This window comes from Neovison vison, chromosome 12 (genome assembly GCF_020171115.1).
Source record: "Neovison vison isolate M4711 chromosome 12, ASM_NN_V1, whole genome shotgun sequence".
Taxonomy (NCBI): Eukaryota; Metazoa; Chordata; class Mammalia; order Carnivora; family Mustelidae; genus Neogale; species Neogale vison.
Window position 1 is genome coordinate 95,775,438 of NC_058102.1, and position 20,121 is coordinate 95,795,558.

At 38.2% G+C, this 20,121-nt stretch overlaps 1 protein-coding gene and 1 pseudogene across 6 annotated transcripts in view; one reads left to right on the forward strand and one right to left on the reverse strand.

The window, feature by feature from the left end:
* Window positions 1-4,660, forward strand: part of CD163 (CD163 molecule) — a 31,490-nt gene extending 26,830 nt beyond the window's left edge. For 2 of the 6 annotated variants that reach the window (XM_044227991.1, XM_044227995.1), the window contains 4 exons: window positions 603-713; window positions 1,540-1,672; window positions 4,059-4,180; window positions 4,452-4,660. In XM_044227991.1, the coding sequence (XP_044083926.1) occupies window positions 603-713; window positions 1,540-1,580 (152 nt within the window). In that variant the 3' untranslated portion in view covers window positions 1,581-1,672; window positions 4,059-4,180; window positions 4,452-4,660. The remainder of the gene's footprint in view (window positions 1-602; window positions 714-1,539; window positions 1,673-4,058; window positions 4,181-4,451) is intronic. The other 4 variants (XM_044227992.1, XM_044227997.1, XM_044227993.1 and 1 more) reach the window with 3 other exon arrangements.
* A 13,465-nt stretch (window positions 4,661-18,125) lies between these two features.
* On the reverse strand, window positions 18,126-19,452 carry LOC122891139 (annotated as a pseudogene).
* Between the last annotated feature and the right edge of the window lie 669 nt (window positions 19,453-20,121).

Consider the following 20,121-nt stretch of genomic DNA (forward strand, 5'->3'; position numbering starts at 1 on the left):
TGCATTATAGGGAAAGGGAAAAATACATACAAATGTAGAGAAGCCACCTGCCATTTTGAGGGGAAGTAAAAGTTGAGTTCAAGAAGAGAAGCTACAATAAGACTGTAGAAAGATGGAGAACAAAGGATGAATCATGTACTTTATGGTAAGAAGATGACTAGTCAAATAGTATTATGTGGTGGAGGGGGTGAAATAGTCCAGCTGTTTTTTAGAACGTTCTTTTTGATGACAGGATGTGTGAGGGGCTGTAGTGGTAGCATTTTTAAATAGTTGGCATGAAAGATGAGAAGGACTTGATAGTGAGCATGGAGAAGAGAGGATGGATAGGTTTCCTAGAGATTTTTTTTTTTTTAAAGCTCCAAGTTAGAGAAGACTGCCACCTGGTTGGGGGAAGAAACTGGGGTGGCATATGATGACAGTAGGGGTGGTGTGGCCTCACCCTGCTGCCTTTGAGTTTGTAACATTATAAGAGAAAAGTTTGGCCTTAGAAGGGATGGAAAAAAGACAAAGGCGTGGATAAAGATTGAGTATGTGTGCACTGCTGGGAAAAAGCCCTGGTAGGGAGGGCAAGTTTTATTATGATCTGTTGATCCCTAACCTAGGACCTCTGTTGTCAGTTTCCTTGAGAGGAGAGAATTCAGTTCACCAAGTTCAATACCGGGAGATGAATTCTTGCCTGAAAGCAGATGATCTGGACGTGCTGACTTCCTCAGGTCTGTGGGTTCTTTGAGGGTCTATAGCCCTGGGGTTCAGACCAGTAGCTACAATTGCAGCTGAGGCATTGTACTTTACATAGCAATGGAAAGAAATCTCAAACATGTCATAGGAAGCTTATGATGCATATAAGGAAGAAAGGCAGGAACTAACTACAAGTGATTCTTAGAGAACATAAAAGCTGCAATCATGCGATATGGCTTAGAGGTCTATTATTATTTCTGGTGGAGGTACAGAGAGCAATGCAAGTAGAATATTATGACTCAGACTTCATCTTACTGAACAAATTAATCTAAAAGGTTTCACTTTTCACTTCTCTTTCATACTTCCTTCCATTCTCACTTCCTGCTCCTTTCCTTTCTCTAACTTGATATTTATGGTATTTCCCCCTAAGAATCTAAAAGCTTAAAGTTCCTATATCTTTTTCCCATAGAAGCCAGCACTATTTCCCATTACATTATACAGGTTTCTTTGTCCTCCAACTTCTGTTTAGCACCAATGGACTAATTCTGCCTCTGGGCAGCCTAATTCTGCTGGGTTGGAAGAAATAGCCCAACACCCACTTACTCCATGAAGGCTCAACACCTTCTCTGTATTCCTTACCTTCTGGGAAGGCCCTGCCTCCCTTCTTCAATCCCAGGGACTTGGTATTTGCTGCAATCATGTTAGGAAAACATATTTATGGCATGGAAAAGACTTCCTGTGCCCGTAAATCACACGTTTGTCTTCCTAATTGTGAGCAATGGGCTTAAATGTTCAAAGAGGTGTTACGACCCTTGGGGGGAGGTCTGATTTATTTCCCAGTAATTATTTTCTTCTTTTCAGAAAATCCAGTGAGTCAGATGATTTTAGTGATGCTGAGCTAATTTCTGTGTCTAAATCTCTTCCTGTTTCCGGATGAAAAAGAAGACCATTCTGGGGTACACTGAAAAGAAAAATGGGAATTAAACCCAAGAAGGTGAGTAAGGAGAAATTATTCAATGTTGTTCAAATTAGGTACATGTTTTTGAAAATTGAGAACTCCTCTGGTATTATAAAAAAAGAATGTATATACACATATTTCCATACATATGTGTATACATTTATGTGTGTATATCTATATTCAGAATACATAACCGCTCTTTTAAAATGTGACTCTTATCCAACTCTTTGTTATATATTATTATTCTTAAAGATTTATTTACTTATTTGAGAGAGAGAAGGGGGAGAGACAGAAGGAGTAGGGAGAGGGAGAGAATCCCAAGCAGACTCCTGACTGAGCAGGGATCCCAACTTGGGGCTTGATCCCACGACCCTGAGATCATGACCTGAGTTGAAATCAAGAGTCAGAGACCTGAGTTGAAATCAAGAGTCAGATGCTCAACAGACTGAGGCACCCAGGTGCCCCAACTCTTAGTTATATATCCTAAGCAATAACAATGGTACATCGTGGAGTTAAGGAGAAACTGGGTACATTTATAGGATTAAATCTTTTCAAGATATTGTAATGATCATTTTGTGAAAGAGAAAAGACTTATGTCAACACTTGTGTAATGCATGTTATGGTAAAGGTAGTACAAGATGTCATAAGAACATAGAAAGTTTTCCTAAGAAATTGGGGGAGATTCTGAAGATGTGATATTCAAGACAAGCATCAAATGACTGAAAGACAATTTCAGGGCAAGGACATAGCATGTACAAACTATGGAGGCATAGGAAAGAACCACATCTTTGGGGAACAATAAGAAGTTTTTCTTTCAAAAACATGTATTGAATTGGGGTGCCTGGATGGCTTTGTCAGCAGAACAGGCACTTCTTGCTCTCAGGTGGGTAAGTTTGAGCCCCTCATGGGGTGTAGAGATTACTTAAAAATAAAAATCTTAAAAGATATGTATTGATCATATTTACAGTGACAAGTGGTTTTCTGAGCACTGCAGACACATAAATAAAAGATACTACTGACAAAGACATGATTGTTTAAAGTAAATCCCAAGAGAGAGGAAATGGTGAGAATCTAAGCTTGAAAAGGCCGCATAGAGCTCCGTCATGAGTGGCCTTGTATTGTAGTTCACATTCATGTTTTATTTAAGGGACTGTTAGAGAGGCAATGAGCTTTGAACGATTAAGCTGGGGCAAGACAAAATCAGATTCGCATTTTATAATTTGCTTTCATGTGGAAAGTATAACAGAAGAAAATAGTGAATAGATGAGGAATTTGTTAAGTTACACATTAAAAAGAAAAGATGGTGAAATGAGGTAGTGGATGTATTTTCCATTAAAATAAAAACAATTTTGGGAGGACTATATATTTACAAATGATATATACTGAGGTATGGGTTTTGTTTTGGCATTTTTTGGTGGCTATAATAAATATGAATTGAGACACAGGATTAAAGTTGGTGAACCATGAGAGACTATGGACTCTGAAAAACAATCTGAGGGGTTTGAAGGGGCGGGGCGGGGGGTGGGAGGTTGGGGGAACCAGGTGGTGGGTATTAGAGAGGGCACAGATTGCATGGAGCACTGGGTGTGGTGCAAAAACAATGAATACTGTTGCTAAATGCTAAAAAATAAAAGTTGGAACTCTTAAAAGTATATAAATGCAAAGTGTTAAATTATACATATACACATACACACATAGAAGGTAACAAATGGTATATAGCATGAAAGGGATAAATATACATATACATGCATCTTAATATATATCTTAACAATTATTAAAGGATAATATCTGATGATGGATCATCACTGGGCAAAGCTATGAAAAGACAACTCACACAGAATGAATTTCAGTGACAAACAGACCTTTATATATGCTCAAATTTACCACTATATCCGGGCAATTCAAGTTACCATTAAAAGTGAGGTGTCACTTTGAGTAAATCAGACTGCCAAACATTTAAAACAGCACCACTATTTATTGCTGGTGGGGATACAGGGAAAATCGTAATTTCAAAACATTGTTATTGGAAATGGGAGGTGTGGTAGCCTTTGAAGAAAGCAATCTGGAAATGTCTAGGAAACATTTTTTTAAATGTTCCACAAATCTTTTCATGCAAAATTCTACCCCTGAGAATTTCTTCCATACAGATAAAGCCACTAGTGTGTAAGAACCTGTATGTAAGGATTCCTATTTACATCATTGTAAGTAGTGGCAAAAATCTGGAAACAGAATGAGTATCAATGAGCTGATGGCTAGAAAATTATGGTATAGCCAACTGAAAAAGGAAGAATCATGCTCAAAAATGCAGCATCATTCCATTTATGGGCTCATGTTGTCAGATATAATTAAATGTTTATACCTATAAGAGTATATGTGTGTATATGTATATGGAAACATTAAATATCAAACTTTGCTATATTAGGACTACAATAGACTTTGATTTATAATCTTGGACATATGAATATTATTCTGATGTAATGGATAAGGATTAAACTACTTTTTCCTTGAGGAGGAATCACGGCTGAGTCACTGCTTCAGAATCAGGTGGGGGTACTTTTAAAAATGGCATTTTGGGGTGCCTTGTTCATTCTATGAGCTAGAAATTATTCTCATGCATAGTGAAATCTGCAAATCATTGTTTTCAAGTTTTCTGTTCAGGGAAGTAGTAAGCTTTTTAATACATGTGAGTTTGTGTGTGTGTGTGTTTGGTGTGTGAATGTGTGTGTGCTGTAATATAACACATCATATTACAACATAATTCTATGTAAGTGTGCACAAAGAGGAAAATAACAGTTTTTTTTATTTATGGTTTCAGTTCAGCCTTGAAGACCCCATGATGAAGACCTGAACAATGGAATGGAGCAAGAATCCACCTGGTTCACTGAGGATTCCAATACATTCTTTGTCTCCTAGTGTCCCAAAGACTGCTGCTGAATTTATAAAAATTAAATTGGTGAATGTGACTAGAAACTGTTTATAAGACTTTCAAGGGGATTAAATAAAAAGGAATATTGCTGATTTGAATTTGTCTTAACTTGCTACTCTTGATTTTATGAACTTCTGAGTAGGCTTTCTGACTTTTTAAGAGTTTCATAAATATAACATGATGTCTTTTTGTTTGTGTTTCCATTTGCATATAATATACATGTTTTCTACTTTGGTTTAAATAATAATTTTCTTCTTATTACAAAATCAAAACAAATTTATTTTCTTTTTTTGTTGTTTTGTTTTGTTTTCATTTTTTTTTAAATTTATTTTCAGCATAACAGTATTCATTGTTTTTGTACCACACCCAGTGCTCCATACAATCCATGCCCTCTATAATACCCACCACCTGGTACCCCGACCTCCCACCCCCCACCCCTTCAAATCCCTCAGATTGTTTTTCAGAGTCCATGGTCTCTCATGGTTCACCTCCCCTTCCAATTTCCCTCAACTTAAGAAAGGGAAAGTTAATGATTATTGAAAGGTTAATAATATATTGTTACCTCTATAAGGCATGAATATCATCAGTTCTTAATTGCTTTTTGTTATTGTAATTCTTGTCACTGACAAAATATGCACAGCAACGCCTGGTAAAGGTACTCAATGGATCACTTCCTTGTTCCTTAGGACGGTGTAACTAAAACTGAAATGAATGTGTAAATTATATCTTTTCTATATAAATGTAAGTTATCATAATGAATTTCATATTTTATTAAAATCATGTATCCATATTTTATATATATTTTTATTGTGTTATGTTAGTCACTATACAGTACATCATTAGTTTTTGATGTAACATTCCATGATTCATTGTTTGCTTATAACACTCAGTGCTCCATGCAATCCATGTTCTCCTTAGTACCCATCACCAGGCTAACCCATCCTCCACCCCTAGAAAATAACATTTTTTAAAAAGATTTTATTTATTTATTTGAGAGAGAAGGAGTAGGGAGAGGGGCAAAGGGAGAGTGAGAAACAGACTCGCCATCTAGTAGGGAACCTGACTTGGGACTAATCCCAGGATCATGACCTGAGAGGAAGCTGGACACTTAACCAACTAAGCTACCCAGGTGCCAGAGATGATGACATTTAAAGAAAGACTTAAAAACAGTTCAACACTAAGCTTGGAGTCTGTTGTTTAATATCCCCGTGTGAGATGCAAATTGAATTTTAGCCCTGTCTCAGTTTTCTGGTATTGCCTATACTCTTTTCTGGCATTTAGAGCTTCAAAGCCACTATCTTGTAGAACCATGACATTTAGCTCACTTCCCATTTCTTTCTTTCCTCTTGTCAATTTTAGACATATCCTTGGCATAAATTAATTTAATCATTTAGTTATTTACTCTTTTATTCAACAATATTTACTAAGCACCTACTATTTGTCAGGCATTGCACATTAAATACCCAATTATATGCCATGCCCTAGTACCCTAATTACAAGTCACATATATATATACATACAATATCAGATAATATATATAAAATATGATTATGCTGAGAGAAATAAGTCAAGCAGAGAGAGTCAATTATCATATGGTTTCACTTATTTGTGGAGCATAACAAATAGCATGGAGGACATGGGGAGTTAGAGAGGAGTAGGGAGTTGGGGGAAATTGGAAGGAGAGGTGAACCATGAGAGACTATGGACTCTGAAAAACAATCTGAGGGGTTTGAAGTGGCGGGGGTGGGGTGGGAGGTTGGGGTACCAGGTGGTGGTTATTAGAGAGGGCACGGATTGCATGGAGCACTGGGTGTGGTTAAAAAATAATGAATACTGTTATGCTGAAAATAAATTAAAAAAAAATAAAAATAATAATTTAAAAAAGAATCTCTTTAAAAAATATGTATCAAATTATAGAATAAACTTGTAGGAACCCCACCTATATAATAATTAACATAAATATTTATGTACATGTCTTAAGATAATATATAATATGAATAGAATCTCTACCTATATTTAGATTTATTTTACCAAAATAATGTTTGAGACATCAACTGTTAAAACACTTTCTTATTAATACACTAGTAGGAGGTAAATGAAAATTATGATGGTATTTTCAGAATTTTCACAATTTTTTGAGAGAGTATTAATAGTAATGCACCCTCCCCCTTCTGTTGCTCATCATGTCCCTTGGATGGTGAAATTCTAATCCATGTAATAATAGTTAACATATGGTGCTTACTATGCGCCAGAGATTACTTTAAATGTTTTATATGAGTTAATAAGTAAATCCTCACAATAATTTGAAAAAGGTTGTAATACCTATTTTAGATTTGGGAAAACTGAAGGACAAATCAAGTAACTTGCCTTAAAAGCATGCAACTAGTAAGTGAGAGAGCTGAAATTTGAGCCAGATACTCTGGTTCTAGAGGCCATGCTCCTACCCATCATATGATATATACCAACTTTCACAGTGAAATTCAGTTTATATGGAGTGAAGACATTTCCAACTTTCATTGTCTTATAATACCCACTTAAGTGCAATTTGTGATACTGATACTGTTTGTAGAGAAACTGTTTGCTTTGATGAAACAGGGCAAGAATAGAGTATTAGCCACCTCAACAGAGAAAAGAACCAAATCTTTATTAGCAAATTATCCTCTCAACTTTTGCCTATGTCTCTCTGCTCCAAATCTAGCTTTCTCGAGATGCTCAAATGCTCTTGTTTTTCATGTCTGTATTACTTGGCCACTGAAATCACCTAGTTATAAAATAATATTCTTTGAATTTTAGGGACACCTGAGTGGCTCAGTCATTAGCCATCTGCCTTTGGCTCAGGTCATGATCCCAGGGTCCTGGGATCGAGCCCGGCATCAGGCTCCCTGCTCAGCAGGCAGCCTGCTTCTCCCTTTCCCACTCCTTCTTCTTGTGTTCCCTTTCTCACTGCCTCTCTCTCTGTCAAATAAATAAATAAAATCTTTAAAAATAATAATATCCTAATTTTAAAAGCAGTAAGAGAATAGGAAGCAGTTATATACAAGGGAAACCCCGTAAATCTATCAGCTGATTTTTCAGCACAAACTTTGCAGGCCAGAAGAGAGTGGCATGATATATCCAAAGTGCTGAAAGGAAAAGAATCTAGAGCCCAAAGTACTCTATCCAGTAAGGGTATCATTCAGAATAGAAGGAGAGATCAAGAGTTTCCCAAACAAAAGCTAAAGGAATTCATCACCACTAATCTACCCTATGAGAAACGTTAAAGGGGACTCTTTAAGTGGAAAAGAAAGACCACGAGTACAACTAAGAAAAGCAGGTAGTACAAAAGTAGTAAAATTAAGTATACCTATAAAAATCAGTCAAGGGATTCTCAAAATAAAATGATGTAAAGTATGACACCTTACAAGTAAAACATAGTGTGTAGAGCAGTAAAGAATGGGTTCAAACTTAAGTGACCATCAACTTAATATAGACTGCTACACACATAAGATGTTATATGCAAACTGAGCAGTAACCACAAATCAAAAACCAGTAATAGATATGCAAAAAACAAAGAGAAAGGAATCCAAGTCTATCATTGAAGAAAACTAGCAAATCATGAGAGAAGAGAGCAAGAGAACAAAGAAACAGAGGACTACAAAAACAACCACAAAACAAGTAATAAATGACAATAATAACATACCTATCAATAATTAGTTTGAACATAAATAGACTAAATGTTCCAATTAAAAGACATAGGGTGATAAAATGGATAAAAGAAAAAAAGACATATCTAAAAAAAAAGAAAGAAAGAAAGAAAGACATATCTATATCCTGCCTACAAGAGACTCATTTCAGACCTAAAGACACAGGCAGATTGAAAGTTAAAGAATGGAAAAGCATTTATCATGCAAATGGAAATGAAAAGAAAGCTGGGGTGGCAATACATATATTGGACAAAATAGACTTTAAAACAGACTGTAACAAGAGACAAAAGGGGCACTACATAATCATAAAAGGGCAATCCAACAGGAAGATATAACAATTGTAAATATTTATGCACTGGACATGGGAGCACTCAAATACATAAAGCAGCTAATAATAAGCATAAAGGAAGTAATTGATAATAATACATTAATAGAAGGAGATTTTAACACCCCACTTACATTAATGGGTAGATCATCCAAACAGAAAATCAACAAGGAAATAATAGTTTTTAATAACACATCAGACCAAATGGATCTAACAGATATCTTCAGAAAAATTCATCCCCAAAATAGCAGAACACATATTCTTTACAAGTGCATGTGAAACATTCTCCAGAATAGATCACATATTAGGCCACAAACAAGTCTCAAAAAGGTTGAAGTAATACTATGCATCTTTTCTGACCACAATGCCATGAAACTACAAATTAACCACAAGAAAAAAATCTGGAAAGAACACAAATGCATGGAGGTTAAAACGCTACATGGTACTGAACAGTGAGTAGATAAGCCAAGAAATCAGAAAGGAGATTTTAAAAATACATGAAGACAAATAAAAATGAAACACAACAGTTCAAAATCTTTAGAATGCCACAAAAGCTGTTCTAAGAGGAAAATTTGTAGCAATATGAGACTACCTCAAAAATCAAGAAAAATCTCAAATAAAAAAAATCGAACTTTATACCTAAAGGAGCTAGTAAAGGAACTAACCAAACCCCAAACCAGTAGAAGACAGAAAATAATAAAGATCAGATCAAAAAGAAATGAAATAGAAACTAAAAAGACAATAGAACAGATCAATGAAATCTGGTTCTTTGAAAAGATCAACAAAATCAATAAAACTTTGGCTAGATTCATCATTAAAAAAAACACAGAGAGAGGACTCAATAAACAAAATCAGGACTGAAAGGGGAGAAATAATAACTGATGTCACAGAAATACAAAATATTTTAAGAGAATATTATGAAAAATTATATACCAACAAACTGCACAACTTAGAAGAATTGGATCAATTTCTAGAAGCATATAACCTTCCAAAACTAAATCAAGAAGAAATAGAAAATTTGAACAGACCAATAACCAACAATGAAGTTGAATCAGTAATCAAAAAACTCCTAACAGGGCACCTGGATGGCTCAGTGGGTTAAAGCCTCTGCTTTTGGCTCAAGTCATGATCCCAGGGTCTTGGGATCGAGCCCCGCATCAGGCTCTCTGCTCAGCAGGGGGGACCTGCTTCCTCTTCTCTCTCTCTGCCTGTCTCTCTGCCTACTCATGATCTCTGTCTGTCAAATAAATAAACAAAATCTTAAAAAAAAAAAAACTCCCAACAAACAGATAGCTTCACAGGCAAATTCTACCAAACATTAAAAGAGTAAATTCCTATCCTTTTAAGAATTTTTCCAAAAATAGAAGATAAGTGAAAATTTCCAAATTTATACTTCTAGGCCAGTATTATCTTGACACTAAAGCCATCTAAAGAAACCACCAAAAAAGGAGAACTACCCGCTAATATTTCTGATGAACATAGATGCAAATATCCTCGACAAAATATTAGCAAACCAAATCCAAGAATACATTTTAAAAAACCATTTCCCATGATCAAGTGGGATTTATTTTCATGATGAAAGTGTGGTTCAATATTTGCAAAATCAATCAACATAATACATCACATAGACAAGAGAAAAGATAAAAATCATGTGATCATCTCAATAGATACAGAAAAATTATGGGACAAAGTAAAACATCCATTGATGATAAAAGCCCTCAACAAAGTAAGTTTAGAGGGAACATATATCAACATAATAAATAAATAATAAAAGTTGAAGTCAACTGGAGAAAAAAGTCACATGAATTACTGGTTACTTATTTGGGTAAATACCCATTAGAGGAATTACTGGATCGTATGGTAGTTCTATTTTTAATTTTTTTTTGGAATCTCCATATTGTTTTCCACAGTGGCTGCACCAAATTTCATTCCCACCAACAGTGCAGGAGGGCCCCTTTTTCTCCACATCCTTGCCAACACTTGTTTCTTGTATTTTTTATTTTAGCCATTTTGAGAGGTGGGAGGTGATATCTCATTGTGGTTTCGACTTTCATTTCCCAGATGATGAGTGATGTTGAGCATCTGTTCAGGTGTCTGTTGGTTATCTGTATGTCTTCTTTGGAGAAATCTCTGCTCATGCCTTCTGCCCATTTTTAATTGGATTATCCATTTTGTGTGTCTATTGAGTCGTATAAATTCTTTAAATATTTTGGACACTAATCCTTATCAGATATGTCATTTTCAAATATATTCTCTCATCCAGTAGGTTGTCTTTTAGTTTTCTTGATTATTTCCTTTATTGTGCAGAAGGTTTTTATTTTGATGTAGTCTCAATAATCTTTTTGCTTTTGTTTCCCTTGACTAGAGAGACATACCGGGGAAATGTTTTAGTTGATATAAGAGGAATTACTGCCTGTTTTCTTTTCTAGGATTTTTATGAGTTCAGGCCTCACATTAAGTGTTCTTTAATCCAGTTTGAATTTATTTTTGTGTGTGGTGTAAGAAAATGGTCCAGCTTCATTCTTTTGCACATAGCTTTCCAGTTTTCCTAACACTGTTTGTTGAAGACACTGTCTTCTCCCCATATTCTTGCCTCCTTTGTCAGACATTAATTGACTATATAATTGTGGGCTTATTTCTTGGCTCTCTACTTTGTTTCATTGCTCTACAGGTCTGTTTTTGTGCCAGAACCATACAGTTTGAATTACAATAGTTGACTTTAGCTTTCTCACCCTCTCTCTCCTTTCTCAATCGAACACAGTATATAAAGTACAGAAGTGTGTGAAAGTGTGTGTGTGTGTGTGTGTGTGTTCTCATCTTGCTTGGTGTTCTTTAAGAATATTGGACCTGTGGTTTGGTGTTTTCTTTTTTTTTAAGATTTTATTTATTTATTTAACAGAGAGGGAGAGACAGCAAGAGAGGGAGACCACAAGCAGGGGGAGTGAGAGAAGGAGAAGCAGGCCTCCCATGGAGCTGGGAGCCTGACACAGGGCTTGATCCCAGGACCCTGGGATCATGACCCAAGCCTAAGGCAGATGCTTGATGACTGAGCCACCCAGTCATTAATCATTAATTCTTGACCATCATTTCCTCTACCCCATTCCATCACCATTATTCCACTGTTACATATCGTCCCACAGTTTTTGGATGTCCTGTTTATCTTTTTTCAGTGTTTGTTGTAGATTCCTCCCAAAATGTTCCCCAGTTAAGTCTTCAGGTGCCCTATGTAATCCCCTCCCCTTGTGGGTGGGCTGGACTTCATGACTTGCTTTAATGAATAAAATATGGCAAAAGTGCTTAGATGTCATTTTGAAGATTAGGTTATAAATAACCATGATTCCATCTTTTTAGTATTCTCTTTCTCATTGCGAGTTCAGACTCTCTCTCTCTATGGAGAGGTCAATATGGCAAGGAACTAAATGCAGCCTCTGTTGGAGCAAGAAACAGTGTGCCTCAAATACAACATCCCATAACACACTGAATCCTGCTGGCAACCTTATTTGTTCCATGTTAGTCTGCTTGGGCTGTGTAACAAAATACCATAGATTGAGTGCCTTAAACAAATATAATTTATTTTCTCACATTTCGGGAGAATGAATTCCATGATCAAGGTGTAGGCAAATTCGGTGTATAGTGAAAGCTCTTCCTTCCTTGCAGATCGCTACCTTCTCAACAAGTTCTCGTACAGTCTTTCCTCTGTGTGCACCCAGAAGAGAGAGCTCTCTGGTGTATCCTCCTTTTCATATAGACACACCAACCTACTGGTTTGGGGCCCCACCCTTATAAACTCATTTAACCCTTTATCTCCCTAAAGGCCCTCCAAATGTAGTCATGCTGAGGGTTAGGGCTTCAACCTATAAATTTTGGGGGGACACAATAGAGTCCATAGCAGATCTTTCCTCAGTCGAATCTTTAAGTGAAACCACAGCCCCATTTGACAACTTATGAGAAACCTTAAAGCAGCTATTGCCAAAGGAGAAGGTTGTCACTTTTGTTGTACCTGTTCGTTGTAAAGGTGAGAAGAGAATCAAACCTTTAGATCGGAAACTGCTACCAAGCATGTCAGGGAGGTAACTTTGGGAGACGGGAAAAGCCAAAACAGAAGCAGGTTTGTTGTGAAGGCAAGTATCAGTACATATGTACTGTCAAAGAATAGTAATAACCAGGTTTTCGTTGTTCTATGTTTTTAGTTCTCACTTCTGTAAGATCAAAGTTTACTCATTTACCAGCAATAGTTTACTCTAGAGTGTGTCAGCATGAAAATGTCAAAGAAGGGAAAATGTTTCCAGCTACCCTGTATTTTGAAAATTTCAGGAAGTTGTGGCTGAGAAACAAGGTACCAGACCAAGTTTCAATACCCTCCCTTGTATCCTCCATTCTCTCGATCATATGACCTTGGGCTGGATCATAAATTATATTTCTCCAATACTTGTTTCATTTCCAGCTTTTCTAGAAAAGAGTCTCTCTGTTTTTCTTCTGATTGTTTCTGGCTTGGGCATTTACCTCTGCTCTTCTGAGAATAGAAAAAGAGACAATGTCAGAGGCATAGCTATCTTCTACCTAGCAAGCACTGAGATTTAGTTAGACTTCCTCTTTTATTCTTCTTCTTCTTTTTTTTTTTTAAGTATGTGCCATGCCCAGCCTGGAGCCCAATGGAAGACTTGAATTCACAGCCCTGAGGCCAAAACCTGAGCTGAGATAAAGAGTCAGATGCTGGGGCACCTGGGTGGCTCAGTGAATTAAAGCCACTGCCTTCGGCTCAGGTCATGGTCCCAGGGTCCTGGGATTGAGCCCCGCATCAGGCTCTCTGCTCAGGAGGGAGCCTGCTTCCCCACCCCCACTGCTTCCCTCTCTGCCTACTTGTGATGTCTCTCTGTCAAATAAATAAACAAAATCTTTTCTAAAAAGAAGAGTCAGATGGTTGGGAGAGGGGAGAGGGTGCTGGGTGGCTCATTCAGTCAAGCATCTGCCTCCTACTCAGGTCATGATCCCAGAATCCTGGCATCTAACCCTGCAGGGGGCTCCCTGCTCAGTGGGGAGTCAGCTTCTTCCTCTGCCCTCACCCTGCTCATGCTTTCTCTCCCTCACTCTCTCTCTCAAATAAATAAATAAAATCTTTAAAAAAAGAATCAGATGCCTAACTGATTAAACCACACAGGCAACCCATTGTAGCATAATTTTATTTAACCTTTGTTATATGGTCTGCCGTGTATCAAAGTTGACAAGGAAGGACAAAGCTTTTGAATTTAGCAATGGAAATTTATAAGGGCTAAGTTACTTAAAATCTTTATTTCCTTATGTCTCATTTTAATTTATGTTAGCTCCGCTTTTTAAAAAGATTTATTTATTTTATTTGAGAGAGAGAGAGAGAGAGAGCGCATGATTGGGAGGGGCAGAGGGAGAAAGAGAGAATCTCAAGCAGACTCTGTGCTGAGTGTGGAGCCTGATACAAGGCTCGATCCCAGGACTTGGAGATCATGACCTGAGCTGAAACCAAGAGTCATACGCTTAACCAACTGTGCCACCTAGGCACCCATAGCTTTGTTTTTCTTAATCAGCCTACTCTGTATAGAAGTATGGTATGAAAAACCCCAACAAGTACAAGTACACTGATGGTCTTGTTGGTTTTTCCTTGGGCCTGTCACTATAATCAGGGAGACATCAGTTTATAAGAAGAAGTGAGCTCTAACTATTAACATATTGAACATGAGGGAGAAAAAGAAATTTTCCCCAAGAAGCAGGGTAGGATGTATAAGCCCATTAGAACAATAATCACTATGGGCTGAGACACGACTTCTGCTGGTTTCCACCAAATGTTTTAAATTATTTAAATCAATGTTTTCCAAACTCATTTGATGATTAAACTTTATTTTCTTTCACATGATCATTAACGTTAAAAATCCAATTTCCAAAGGACTCCATTTTAAACACTTTCATAGATTATAGAATATTTTCTTTTTTTTTAAGATTTTATTTATTTATTTGAGAGAGAGAGTGAAAGAGAGAGTGTGAGATCAGAGGGAGAAACAGACTCCCTGCTGAGCAGGGAGCCTGATGCAGGACTCGATCCTTGGACTCCAGGATCATGACCTGAGCCACCCAGGGGTCCCGATTATAGAATATTTTCCCAAATGTGTTCTTCCATGCTCATGTTGACATCAGCAAAACTTTCATAGAAAATCTGGCTGTGGACCCCTGGGTGGCCCGGTTGGTTGAGTGTCTGCCTTCGGCTCAGGTCATGATCCCAGGGTCCTAGGATTGAGCTCTGAATCAGGCTTCTTGCTCAGCGGGGAGCCTGCTACTCCCTGTCCCTCTGCACACCCCTCCAAGTTGTGCTCACACACAGCACTCTTTCAAATAAACAAAATCTTTAAAAAGAAAGGAAGGAAGGAGAAGGAAGGAAGGAAGGAAGGAAAGAAAGAAAGAAAGAAAGAAAAAGAAAGAAAGAAAGAAATGAAGGAAGAAAGAAGAAAGGAAGGAAGGAAGAATCTTGTAATTTTTATCTGAACCTTTTACCATAGGCAGTTGTAATATGTATGCTAAAGTAAACAAACTTGGGGACATAGTTTCCCTTTTAAGTAAAATCCACATAAATCTCTTCACGCAAAACATGAATCTTTTTGGAAGTTTAGGATGGCGATTTATAGTTCCCCTTACTCTGTGAGAGCTTCCAGGCAGATTCTTTAACTTCCTTTGCCATCCCATATCCTTTTTTTTTTTTTTTAAAGATTTTTTTATTTTATTTATTTGAGAGAGAGAGACAGTGAGAGAGAGAATGAGCGAGGAGAAGGTCAGAGAGCGAAGCAGACTCCCCATGGAGCTGGGAGCCTGATGTGGGACTCGATCCGGGACTCCAGGATCACGCCCTGAGCCGGAGGCAGTCGTTTAACCAACTGCGCCACCCAGGCGTCCCAGCCATCCCATATCCTAATGTAACAAGGAAGTAACAAGGGAAACACAACCTAAGCTTTTTTTTTTTTTTTTTTTTTTTTTTACTTATTTTATTTGACAGAGAGAGAGAGATCACAAGTAGGCAGAGAGGCAGGCAGAGACAGAGGGGGAAGCAGGCTCCCTGCTGAGCAGAAAGCCCAATGCGGGGCTCCATCCCAGGACACTGAGATCATGACCTGAGCCGAAGGCAGCGGCTCAATCCACTGAGCCACCCAGGTGCCCCACAACATAAGCTTTTATAATGACTTCTTCCTTCAAGTACCAGTAACTTAATCTTACAATATTCTTATTTCCAATGAACAGATCTGGTTTTTTTTCCAATTTATTTATTTTCAGAAAAACAGTATTCATTATTTTTTCACCACACCCAGTGCTCCATGCAAGCCGTGCCCTCTATAATACCCACCACCTGGTACCCCAACCTCCCACCCCCCCGCCACTTCAAACCCCTCAGATTGTTTTTCAGAACAGATCTGTTTTTATATCATTAGTACACCCTCTTATATAAGAGAATCCAGGAATTTTGTCCATATTTAAATTTTTAAAGATTTTGTATATTTATTTGGGAGATAGAACAGGGGCGGGAGTGGTGGTGCAGGGGATGGGGGAAGCATACTCCGCACTGAGCACAGAGCCTGATGAAGGGCCTGCTACCATGACCCTGAGGTCATGACCTGAGCCCAAATCAAGAGTTGGAGGCTTAACTGACTAAGCCAACCAGGTGCCCCAGGAATTATTACTTAAGACTCAGGAACAGATAACCTCGTAATGATGCAACCTCAGAACTCTTGGCATATTGGTAAGGGTTGCTTTTATTTGCTCTGCCATTTGGAAGAGAGTGGGTATGGTATGAGTGCGTACATCAACAGACAGCTATAAATATTATGCAGTAAGGATAGAAATAGAGAGGAAATGAGAAATATAGAAAATATTGGAAGCTTTATGGTGCTGAGTGCAGCAACAATATTGGAAGCAGAATTTAAATCCAAGAAGAGAGAAAATCACTATTAAAGTCAAGAAAAATAAATGATAGGAGCCATGGATTAGAAGTCACACAAGGATATGAAGTTATAAAAAGAAAAATAAGGTTTGAATGAGAAACGTATATTTATTGTTACCAAATGCTAAGTGCGACAGTAAATACTTTACATCATTTCAGCTTAATTCTCATAAATAACTCATAAGATGTAGGTATTATCATTCCCGTTAAATAGAAAATGAATGTTTATAAAGACTATCTAGTTGATGTAAGGTCATATAGTAAATTCCAAAACGTAATTTAAACCTAGGACCAGCTAAGTCTGAACTCTTGATCTTCCTGCTATAAATTTTAGTAAGGAAAAATAAAAAGACATTCTAAGGTGGAAAACAAAGACCAAGTCTTTAATGGACTCTGAAGACTAAGAATGAACCAAGGAAAATATGGCTAGAAAGTAGTTCAGAGCACATATGAAATTAAAGATAACCTTTAAACTTACATGACATCGACATTTAGTGGAAAGAAGGAATGGCAAAGGATCACGGGGCTGGAGTGAGTTTTCTGTTGTATCTGAGACTTGAGCCTTAAGTGTAAGGCTTTTGAAAATGCAATGCTATTTCTATTGGTGCTGTGTCCACACCACATCTCAGTGTGCTGTTGCTACAAGTCAAATTGTAAATATTACATATTAATTTTATGACTATTTTGCGTATGCCTGAAGACCAGAATCAGCAGAATGTCTGACTTTTTAAAAAAGACATCTTGGGGTGCCTTGGTGACTCAGTCAGTTGGACATCTGCCTTCAGCTCGGATCGTGATCCTAGGGTCCTGGGTTCCAGCCCCGCATCGGGCTCCCTGCTTGGCGGGAAGCCTGTTTCTCCCTCTCCCTCTGCTCCAGCTTGTGTTCCCTCTCTCGCTGTGTCTCTCTCTGTAAATAAAATCTTTAACAAAAAAAAAAGAAGAAGAAGACATCTTTTTAGGAAAGACTTACTATAGGTCAAGAGCCACGGCCAGCTCCCATGTAGCAAAGTTGGACCTAATGAATTACGGTTCTTCACAATTTATGTGTATTACTTAAAAGATTATTTTATTTAACCTTTTACATACTGCATGACATGCATTTAATTAGAAAACGAACAAGGAAGCTGAAAATGTTGAATTTGGTAGGATAGCATTAGGTCTAGGGAGGTTCATGAGTTCTGTTCACAATGCTTTACAAATTGTAAAGAACAATTGCAAGAACCGAGGAGAGGTGAACAAATAGCATGGTAATGAAGACTGGACCTTCTGTATCAGCTTACTAAGTAGCCTCCTTTTCCAATGCTGTGCATTACCCTTATAAATTTACACATATTCCTATAAATTTCTATGATTAATTCTACCATCTGGATTTTATTTTATTTTTTTGAGAAGGAGAACGCTTTATTGGAGACAGAGCACTGCATGGGACCAACAGGTGAAGGCGGCCTGGGGGGCATCCTACACGCTCAAAAAAGTACACAAGGAGGTTTTGCTAGTAAGAAAGATCAACTGGAACATGGGTTCTGCTGGGCAACTTCCCCAACCTCATCCCTTCAAGGGGTCAGAACAACCCCGACCACTTCCTTGAAGGCAGCTGTGGTCTGCTAGAGATATAGTCCCTCAGGGGTGCCTTCTTGTTTTTTATAAAGAACATTTTCTTTAGATTTCTTGAAGTCTTCATTTGTTACTTTCATTCTGTGTTCTCTCAAGGCCATTAGACCAGCTTCTGCACAGATTGCCTTGATATCGGCACCCGAGACGTCATCTTTAGCCATGATCAAGTCGTACAGGGTCACGTCATCGGCCAGCGTCATCCTGCTTGTGTGGATTTGAAAGATGCGCTTCTTAGTCTTCTCGTCGGGCAGGGGGAACTCAATCTTCCTGTCGATGCGACCTGGTCTGATAAGAGCTGGATCCAAAGTCTCTATTCGGTTTGTGGCCATGATAACTTTCACTTCACCCCTCGAATCAAATCCATCCAACTGGTTCAGCAGCTCCAGCATTGTTCGCTGAATTTCTCTCTCACCACCAGAATTTGAGTCATACCTTTTTGTTCCAATGGCATCAATTTCATCAATAAACATGATGGATGGTGCGTGTTCTTCTGCAACTCGAAACAATTCCCGAACGAGTTTGGGCCCGTCACCTAGGTACTTCTGAATAAGTTCTGAGCCAACCACTCTCAAGAAAGTGGCTGAGGTTTGGTTTGCTACTGCTTTGGCTAATAAGGTTTTACCTGTGCCAGGTGGACCATAGAGAATGACCTACTTCGGGGGCTTTATACCCATCTCTTCATAATACTCAGGATGAGTGAGAGGAAGCTCCACAGATTCCTTAATTTCCTGGATTTGGTTGTCCAACCCCCCAATATCAGCATAGGTTTCCTGGGGCGCCTTTTCTACCTTCATCACTGTGACCAAGGGATCTGTGTCGTCCATAAGCACCCCTATGATGGCATGCACCTTGTGGTTGAGCAGGACGGAGCAGCCCGGTTCCAGCAGATCCTTGTCTACAAAGGAAAGAATGCTGACGTAGTGTTCGGAGCCCACAGATGTAGACACGATGGCGTGATTGTCATCAATGATCTCTTCCAAGGTTCCTACTGACATTGGGGTCCCTCTCAGGTCATCCACCTTAGACCTTTCCTCCTCTTGCTTTTCTTCTAAAGGCTTCATTTGTTCCTGATTTCTAATGAATTCTTCCTCCATGAGAAGATAGTCTTTAATTCTCTCTAATTTCAATAATTTTAACCGGCACTGAGTATGGGGTGTCACCAGTGGCAGCTTGCTGGCATCATCTGGTCCCTTTGTTTTCTTCTTCTTTTTCCCCACCCGAGTTGGTACAGGAGGTTCATATTTCTTTTTCTTGTCCTTGTCATCCTTCTTGCCACCTCCAGGGCCATGACCACCGCTCTGACTCTGACCCATCTTGCTTCGGCTGCTCGAACCACCTGGATTTTATTTTTTTAAGATTTTATTTATTTACTTATGAGAGGGCAACAGTGAGTGAGAGGAGGCAGAGAGGGAGAAGCAGACTCCCTGTTGGGCAGGGAACCCAACACCAAGCTCCATCCCAGGACCCTGGGATCATGATCTGAACCAAAGGCAGATGTTTAACTGACTGAGCCACCCGGTGCCCCTCCCATCTGCATTTAAAATAATCTTTCTAAAAATGCTAATTTTATAGAGCATACCTGATTAAATTATTTGAGGTCTCCAAATGATGTGCAGAATAAGGTCTTGACCCCTTTAGTTGTATGTTGTTTCTGCCTATTTCAACTTGTTCTTTTCCCACACACTGATGCAAACTTTACTAGTTGCAGAGGTGAGAACAAACTGGAAAGGGAGAGAGAAGTGAGGAAGGTGACAGATTCTGTAGATGAAATAGTGAGATGCTCCTTTGAGATACAATTGACATATCCTGTAGGTTCAAGGTATACAAATGCTGATTTGATACAATTTTTATGGCAACATGATTATCACCATAACATTACCTAACACTTCCCTCATGTCACATAGTTACCATTTCTTTTTTGGGGTGAGAACATTTAAGATGTACTCTCTTCTCAATTTCAAATACATAGTATAGTATCAACTAGTT